This window comes from Orycteropus afer, unplaced genomic scaffold (genome assembly GCF_000298275.1).
Source record: "Orycteropus afer afer isolate SDZICR_OR568_19922 unplaced genomic scaffold, OryAfe1.0 scaffold00018, whole genome shotgun sequence".
NCBI classification, from domain to species: Eukaryota; Metazoa; Chordata; class Mammalia; order Tubulidentata; family Orycteropodidae; genus Orycteropus; species Orycteropus afer.
The window spans coordinates 19,143,819-19,152,859 of record NW_006921605.1 but is presented as its reverse complement, the minus strand read 5'-3'; the positions used below and the strand labels follow the sequence as shown (position 1 = coordinate 19,152,859).

The 9,041-nt window shown below is 50.0% G+C and overlaps 1 protein-coding gene across 1 annotated transcript; it reads left to right on the top strand.

Moving 5' to 3' along the window:
• Positions 1–753: 753 nt before the first annotated feature.
• On the top strand, positions 754–6,348 carry LOC103213958 (translational activator of cytochrome c oxidase 1). The gene is made up of 5 exons (XM_007959741.1): positions 754–1,033; positions 2,931–3,037; positions 4,644–4,771; positions 5,665–5,842; positions 6,148–6,348. The coding sequence occupies exons 1-5, from the start codon at positions 754–756 to the stop codon at positions 6,346–6,348; spliced, it is 894 nt and encodes a 297-aa protein (XP_007957932.1).
• The last annotated feature ends 2,693 nt before the right edge of the window (positions 6,349–9,041 follow it).

Genomic DNA, 9,041 nt, shown 5'->3' with positions numbered 1-9,041 from the left:
AAAGATTGTGCAAACGGGGTACAAATCACATCTCTGGGTGGCGGCTTCTTTCCATGTAAAACGAGGACGTTGAACTACCTATTCCTTTGCAAGAACAAACATTTATCATTCTGGACCTGCTCAAAGTTGTGAAGCAATTTGGAAGCACTATCTGTTTCATAAATCAGATATGCGTTCTAGTATAAACTCATGCTAGATCATTGTGGGAAATAACGTCCGGGGCTCCCCCAGGCATCCAGGAGGGATAGAGCACCGAATCGTGGCCCCGCTGCCAGCGTATTGCGCAAGAAATAGGAAGTAACTAAGAGCTCTGGTAGCATAGTGCCTAAGGCACTTGATTGCTAACCAGAAGGCTGGCGGTTCAAACCTACCAGCCACTCCCCGTAAGGAAGGTTGGGCAATCCTACTTCTGTAGCGATACCGCCTCGGAAACCCAAGGAGGGGTCGCTATGAGTCGGGCCAACTCGATGGCACATAACAAGTACTGTGTGGTAGGGGGAACGGACTTTGCCGGCTCTGGGGACGAGTTTGTGCAACGGACTCGAAAGAGGAAGTGTGCTACGCCTTCGAGGGCCCCCGTCCAAGGCTGCAGCCGGAACCGTGCGAGGTCAGTCGTGGTCCAACTGTCCAAAGCAGACCTGAGCCTTTGGGTCTCCGGTGACAGGGCGAAGCGGCCGTGGGCTCTGGGCTTGCGGACAGCTGAACTGACCTTAGCCACTGTTATTTGTAGGTTTCAGCCCAAGGTCGCAGCCGATGGCCGTCTGGGCCGCCGCCAGCCTGGGCAGGGTGTCTGTCCGCTGCTTGCGAGAGCGAGGCCCCAGCGGCCTGGCGGTTTCTCCGCGCGGTCCCGCGATCTCCCTGCCCAAGCCCCCGGGCGTTTGCCCCTCTCCCGGCAGGACGCTGCACCTCACAGCAGCGGTCCTCGCCGGGCACAACAAGTGGTCCAAAGTCCGGCATATCAAGGGTCCCAAGGATACCGAAAGGAGTCGCATTTTCTGCAAGCTGTCGCTGAGCATCCGCTTGGCGGTTAAAGGTGAGACCAGAAGGTCACCCACCTCAGGTGGGTACTCCCAGCCGCTGCCCTCTCCGTGCCCTAGGCCTTGCCTCTCAGATCGAGGCCAGGGCTCACCTGGTTCAAAAAAGAAAAAACAAACAAACCAACCCCTTCCCATGGAAGCGATTCTGACTCATAGCGACCCTATAGGAGAGACTAGAACTACCCCGTGAGATTTCCAAGGCTTTTACAGAAGCAGATTGCCACATTATTTCTTCTGAGGAGGTGATGGTGGATTCGAACCACTGACCTTTCCTTTAGCAGCCTAGCACTTTAACCACTGCACTACCAGAGCTCCTCGCCTGGTTATCCAGCCATTATTCTTTTTTTTTTTAATTTTTCCAATGCCCATCGCTTCCTACCTCATAAACCTTCAAAACACCCACCTACCTTGGCTGTTGCCATTCACCTTTTCAGACTAACCCCTCTGCCAATTTTCAGAGAGGGAGTTGCTCTTAGGAAGATGAGACAGTAACTGTGACTTTATCGTAGTCTGTGGCTAGATATTTCATGGAAACATACCCTGAGAGTCAGGTTAGATGTGTGCCTGTCCTGAGGGGCAAAACAAACCCTCTGCAGCCACTGAGTAAAGCTATTGCTTGTCTAGATCCTGGCTAGATTTGCTTCCATAGGGTTACATATCTTGGAGGATAAGTTTGCTCCCATATCTTTTCTCAGTTATGTTGTTGTTATGTGCCGCCAAGTCGGACCCGACTCATAGTGACCCTTTCTTGGGTTGCCGAGGCAGTATCACTACAGAAGTAGATTGCCCAACCTTCCTTCCGAGGAGTGGCTGGTGGGTTTGAACCGCCAGCCTTCTGGTTAGCAGTCAAGTGTTAAGGCAGTATGCTACCAGAGCTCCTCTCAGTTATGTAGCCACCCTAAAAAAAGAAGTGTTTTTTTTTTTTTTTTTTTCCTTTCCCCTGCACTTAGTGTCAGACACCTGTAGGGGTGGAGAAAAAGTCCTGTAAAAAAGCATGGACTTTGGAGTGAGGACGGCTTGGTTTCTGTCACCAATGATATGGCCTTGAGAAAGTGGCTTAACCTTGCTGAGTTTCAATGCTCTTATCTGTAAGACAGGGATAATGCCCACCTTACAGTAGATTCTGGCACATAATAAGCATTCACTACATGTTAACTTACCCCTAAAACTCATGCCTGGTATTTCACTTAGCTTTCTTTTCTTTAAATTCTTACTGAGTTTGACCAACACTATTGTGTGTTCACTACGTTCTAGACACTGGCAATCCAGCCCCTACCTCAGAGATGATGATCATGATTAGAATGTCATGTGAGCATTTTGATAATTTTATACAAAGTAGTAGAGTCAGAGCCGGGGGCATTAAGAAGTGAAGGAGACATTGGTACCTTCTACATCCCTTCCCTGTTCCTATGATAGCAAAGTGGTGTTTGCTGCAACCTAACAGAAAGATATGGATACCTAGAGCAAAGTAAGTTAGAAACTTCTTTTCCAAAATTCTGGCCTACTGAAACACTGGATACCTTGTTCTAAACTAACAGAGAGAAATGGTGTGGTGACCTGCCACTCTCTTGACTGAGGGGTTTAGGGAAAACGAAAAACCCAAACCAAACCCATTGCCATCGAGTCAGTCTTGACTGATAGCAACCCTTTAGGACAGAGCAGAACTGCCCTGCAGGGTTTCTGTAATCTTTACAGAAGCAGATTGCCTTATCTCCCTCAGAGTGGCTGGTGGATTTGAACTGCCAACCTTTCAGCCAGCAGCCAAGTGCTTAAGTATTGTGCCCCCAGTGCTCCTTGGAGGGGGATGGGGTGTTAGGGACGGTGAGTGGAAATCCCTTTTGTCTTCCATGCTGTAATGAGATCTTTTCAGCCAGTCTTTTCTCTCTATCTCAGAGGGAGGTCCCAACCCCGAGCTCAACAGCAACCTGGCCAGCATCTTAGAGGTGTGTCGCAGCAAGCACATGCCCAAGTCAACGATTGAGGCAGCGCTGAAAATGGAGGTGTGTCCTCAGGTTGACATTCTTATTAACGATCATAGCCCCCCCTGGGTCCGTGTCTGGACAGCTGCCAAACACTCCTTAAATTATCAGAGACAAAGGTAGCAATGAGGTTGACACCCTCATCCAGAGGTTCTGCGGCCTGTGGCCTTGGCCGTTGGTTGCAGGAGCACAGTCGGGATGGATAGACAGTTTCCAGGGCCGTAAGCTAGGACTACTTTGCTCATTTGTGAGGGGACAGGGTAGAAGGAAAGGGCCCAGTGTGGGGAAAGCCCTGACCCTAGATTGAGAAACGGTTTGTTTTGCTTTTTCAGATGTGTATGCCCAGAGGCAGAAACCAGAAAAACCTAACCCACTGCCATCGAGTCAATTCTGACTCATAGCGATCCTATAGGACAGAGTAGAACTGCCCGATAGGGTTTCCAAGGCTGTAAATCTTTACGGAAGAAGACTGCCTCATCTTTCTCCCACAGAGCGCAGAGCGGCTGATGGGTTCAAATCACAGACCTTTTGGTTAGCAGTTAAAAGCTTAACCACTGTGCCACCAGAGCTCCTTAAAGGAGAAAAGCCAGGAGAAAAGGTGCAGGCAATACTGATGGTAGGAGGGACAAAGTGTGGGAATTGTCTTTGAACCTAGGTGAAAGGACACCCCTTTTTCTTAGACAAGTGGGAAGAATCTGAGAAAATAATTATCTTAATAGCACATGGTGACTGAGTGCTTACACTGGGCCAAGCACGTTTATAAGAAGTCCACGTGCATTATCTTACTGAATCAGCAAAGGAATTTTGAGTGGAAACTGAGGCACAGAAAGGTTAAGTGACTTGTCCAGGGTCACACTGAAAATGACAGACTTGAAACCAGGCAGACTCCAGAGCCTGCGCTCTAACCAGGTGCAAATAAGGTGGTGGAGACAAACAGGATTGTCCCCTGCCTGGTGGCCCTTTATTTCCTTTGTGAAAGAGGAAGTAGACGTCAGTTGAGAGTTCCTGGGAAGACAGCAGGGCAGGGTGCTTGGAGAGAGTGGTGAAGATGCAGATCCATGGACAGGAACGAAGAGAAGGCATGGCGCGTCCGGATGAGATCGGTCACTAGTGTTTTTGATCGGTAATTTGCATTTGAGACCATGCTGTTTTTAGCAGCACTTAGGATAAGGCCCGGGTGTGTGATTTTCCCCACAGCAGTACTCAGCAGCCCAGGATTAGGAGTGAAGCAGGTAGAGGAACAGAGGGCGGTAGAGCTGAGGCTTCACAGGTCGGTTTTCTGCAGGAGGAGCTGTGGAAGGGAGAGTCTTGGTGAGGGCAACTGGAGAGTAGATTTGCGATTTGGCTGGGTAGGGTTGAAAGCAAAGCTGGGAGCCTCGTTGGGTTGTTCAGGAACAAGGGAAATAGATTCACTTCTAAGTAAGGAGCTGTACTTGCAATGACCTCAAAAGTTGCTCCCACGGGCCTCCTCTCAGGGGATAGGGATAAAAACAGAGACTTGAGAGCCCAGGCACTAGCCCAACCAGAGAGCCCATGGAGGGAGGAGCTCTGTGGTGCCTGTGGTTCTGGGCTGGCCTGTAGGAGGGAATCGGGCAATGGGAAAGTGTGCTTGTGTTGTTTATTGCAGAAAGCCAAGGACATTTATTTGCTGTATGAGGGTCGAGGCCCTGGTGGCTCTTCTCTGCTCATTGAAGCATTATCTAACAGCGGCTCCAAGTGCCGCTCGGACATCAAACATATTCTGAACAAGAATGGGTAGGTATGTGTAGGGGAGGTGCAAGGAGATGGGGCCTCTGGGTCCAGATCTGTGCAAAGAAAGTACAGTTGCTCCCTGATAGTCTTTCAGATTTTAAGCACACTTCATCTTTAGCAGGGAGCTCTGGTAGCATAGCGCCTAAGGCACCTGACTGCTAACCAGAAGGCTGGCGGTTCAAACCCACCAGCCACTCCTCAGAAGGAAGGTTGGGCAATCTACTTCCATAGTGATATCGCCTCGGAAACCCAAGGAAGGGTCGCTATGAGTCGGGTCCGACTCGGCAGCACATAACAACAACAACAACAACAACAACAACAATAACAATCTTTAGCAGCACCCCAGTGGTGTAATTTAATTCCTCTTCATGGGTTTTGTACGAGGCAGGATCAGAAGACTTGTTCATCAGATGTGGAAGGGGATCTTTGTCCTATTATCCCGTCTGTAGCCTTGAGTTGATCCCAACTCCTTACGACCCCTCCTTGGGTTTCCGAGTCAGTATGTCTACGGAAGTAGATTGCGTAGTCTTCCTTCTGAGTGGCTGGTGGGTTTGAGCCACCAGCCTTCTGGATAGCAGTCAAATGCCCCAGGCACTATGCCACCAGAGCTCCCAATTCATGTCCAAGTCTTAAAATATACCACCAGGATTAGAGTCTTAATAGCACAGAGAAATCATGAGCAAAGTCTTTGCAGCCTCCAGCCTCTCATCAGGGTAGAAAGCAGAGGATGGGGATATTCTTGGGCGAGCCTCTTGGCCAGGAATGACTTCATCTTCTCCAGGAAGAGAGCGGCTCCCTATCTGGTGGGTGTCCTTCCGAGGCTGAGTGGACAGGGACCGGGTGAGAGAGCTGTGCTTGGTGGAGGAGTGTCTAAAAACCCCTTTCCTTCCTTGTAGAGGAATGATCGCTGAAGGCGCTCGTCACTCCTTTGACAAAAAGGGGGTGGTTGTGGTTGGCATGGAGGACAGGGCGAAGAAGGCTGTGACCCTGGAGCGTGCCCTGGAGCTGGCAATTGAAGCAGGAGCGGAGGATGTGATGGAGACTGAAGACGAAGAGGAAAAGAACATTTTTAAAGTGAGTACAAAGCCTTTGTGTTTGGCAGGCTCCCAGGAGGGCCTTACTAGACACCGGAAGACATGCTCTCGGTTTCTTTCTTTCTTCCTGCACCCCGGGGATGGGTGAGACAAAGAGCTCACACGCTGTGTAGACGTTAAACAAACTCTGGATAAGGCCTGCTCTACTGAGGACAGTGAGAAGAGTTCAGAAAACAGAAACCTGTGTCCTGCCAGTGAAGAGCTTAAATCCCAGTGATCTGCTCCATTCGGCCTTTGTCTTGTCTCCTCCTGGCTCCTCACCTCCTGATTTCCCTTTATCCCCAGTTTATCTGTGATACCTCTTCACTGCATCAAGTGAGGAAGACGCTGGACGCTCTGGGCTTGTGCTCTGTGTCCTGTACACTTGAGTTCATCCCCAACACCAAGGTGCAGCTGGCTGACCCCGACCTGGAGCAGGCCGCCCATCTCATCCAGGCTCTCAGCAGGCACGAGGACGTGATCCAGGTCTACGACAACATTGAGTAACGTGGCTGCACATGCCCCAAGCGTCTTCCTAGGCAAGCGGCGGCCCACTCAGGAGCACGGGCTTCTGCAGAGGCCTCAGAGACTCAGCAGCTTAGGAGGCTTGAGGTCAGGATCTTGGGCCAAAGGGCTCGCCACCCCTCCGTGGGGCCTCAGATCGGCTGGTGACTCAGCCCTCCTGGAGGAGCCTCCCTGCCCAGGGAGGGAGGTTGGGCCAGCTGGTCAGGCTCTGATGGCAGGGAGTAGACCTTGGCAGGGATGAGACTGGGTGCCCTGAGGGCCCATGTACTAGAAACTGCTCTTAAAGAGTAACTAACAGTGATTGGTCTTGGTTGCCGCATTGCTGTTGTATGGCTCTCGGGTTCTTCTGGGTTTGTGTCCAGCTGTTGGGACCTTCTTGACTTCTTTTCGAGTTTAAAGGCTTTGTCCAGTCCTGGACTGCTGACATTTTTGATTGGCCATAGAAATGTAGCTCTCCTCGGGCTTTCTATGGGTTAGTGCTGCTTAAGTGGCCTAACCCTGCCATTCATTCATGCGATAATATTTATTAAGCACCTGCTATGTACAAGTCCCGGGAGGAAGGTGGGCAATGTACTTCCATAGTGATACTGCCTTGGCAACCCAAGGAGGGGTCGCTATGAGTCGGGTGCAACTCGACGGCACATAACAACAATAACAACATGTACAAGTCCAAGGAGCTCTGGTGATGCAGTGCCTAAGGCATTTGACTGCTGACCAGAAGGTTGGTGGGTCAAACCCACCAGCTGCTCCACGGAAGGCAGATGGGGCAGTGTATTTCCATGACGATTTACTGCATTGGAAACCCAGTGGGGGTTGCTATGAGTCGGAATTGGCTCGATGGCAGTGTGACTGCGACTGCGTACACGTCCCAGGAGCTATAGTTACCTAGAGCGCAAGCTGTGCAACTGGTGCCCCGTCTTAGCTCCTGCCTGAAGACATAGGGCCTCGGGGGACGGAAAGAACCCACAATGCTCTTCACGGGGGCTGTCACAGGGCACCGTGAACATCCCTGTTTTCTTTGTGGCCACTGTGTCCTTCGCTGAGAGCTTTATGCTCCAGCCCAGTAGGAAGTCAAGTGCCAGTGATGAGGGGCTCCCCAGGTATTGCTTTGCTGGGGCCCCTGTGTGTTCTGAGATTGGTCAGAGTGGGCCTGTCTGCAGACTGGACTGTTCTTGGGCTGCGCTTGAATGAGCCTTGGACCCCAGAATGCCCTCCCCTAGCTCCTTTTCAGCCCTGATGCCAGATGGTGGGCACTGGAAACGAGAACAGAGGGAGGGTGCGAGGCTGAGTCAGAAGCCTGGTCAGGAGGGAAATAGGGCCTTTGGTGACTTCTGGCTTCAGAGAGGCCAGAAACACTAAGCAGCTATGCTGGAGCCCAACTGCCACGCCAGGCTGGAAGCCTCCGTGGTGTTTTGCTCCCTGTTATTCACCTACTAATAAGTTGTTGAGCCATTTCTAAGGTCAGGGTCATTTTCCTGAAGGAGCGTCAGGTAAGTGAGAATGGAAAAAAAACAAAAACAAATTGGTTGTAAATGATAACTTTGGCTCTGAGAAAAGCATGACTAATTCCAGGAAAGCAAAACCAGTGAAATAATTCACAGTCATGCCCTCTATCCTGTACCTCGTTTCATAATCATAGTACTTCCTGTGATCTCTGGTATTGTGTACTGATGACTCATCCAAGTATCCCAATTAAAAACTGCCTGTGGACTCCAGCAATAGCATATCATAAACACAGGCCAGCTTCAAGCTCCTGTGCTGCTTCATAATTTTTAAGAGACCTTCCTATGTTATCTTACTTGATTTTCACCAACAGACTTATCAAACAGGCAGGCCAGGTGTTTTCTGCAAATGATTTCTTTCCAAGCGGGTGAGAACAGGTCAAATCCCGCATCGTATACTGATAAACTCCAATTTATGAAATAGCTCTTTTGGAGGTGTTACATGTAGAGAAATGGGATAGTTTGACCTGGGCTGTGATTTGAACTTGGTTGCTTGTGTGACTAGTCCCCTCTGTGGTGCAGCTAACAGGTCCAGCCACTGACTGACAGGGTGGAGGTTCGCATCTTTGCATCCACCCAGGGGTGCCTCGGAAGACAGGCCTGTCGATCTGCTTTGAAAAGGTCACCTTTGAAAACCCTGTGGAGCACAGTTCTACTCAGTCATGACTCAGAATCAATTCGAGGTCATCTGGTTTCATCTACTAGATTGGATTTGTTAACATGGATTGTCATGTTAATCAATTTTCTTACATCAAAGCATGTTTGCCAGTACTGCCTAGTTGGGCTCCTATGGAGATGGCTCTACACTGACCCCTAGTGGTGGCCTGCAGTCTTTCTTGCAATTAATATGGGAAAAAAAAACTCACTGCCATAGAGTGGGATCTGACTCATAGTGACCCTCTGGGTTTTGGAGCAGTATCACTACGGAAGTAGATCGCCCAGTCTGCCTTCCGAGGAGTATCTGGTGGATTTGAACCAGCAGACTTCTGGTTAGCAGTCAAATGCCTGAGGCACTAAGCCAAACCTCATATGAAACTGCTTTGCTGCCTCTCAAAGGAGAGCCTTAGGTACATGGCTTAAAAGCACATCCATATGATGAGGTGTTGTGCTGCCACTAAAATGATCTTTCAGAGGATATTTTATACCAGGGAAAATGTTTACAATATAATGTGA

Excerpts from the sequence above, each read along its gene's own strand:
- LOC103213958 (XM_007959741.1), top strand. The coding sequence starts at position 754 with ATGGCCGTCTGGGCCGCCGCCAGCCTGGGCAGGGTGTCTGTCCGCTGC. Across the intron at positions 3,038-4,643 it reads AGGCAGCGCTGAAAATGGAG|AAAGCCAAGGACATTTATTT; the intron begins GTGTGTCCTCAG and ends TGTTTATTGCAG. Across the intron at positions 4,772-5,664 it reads CATATTCTGAACAAGAATGG|AGGAATGATCGCTGAAGGCG; the intron begins GTAGGTATGTGT and ends CCTTCCTTGTAG.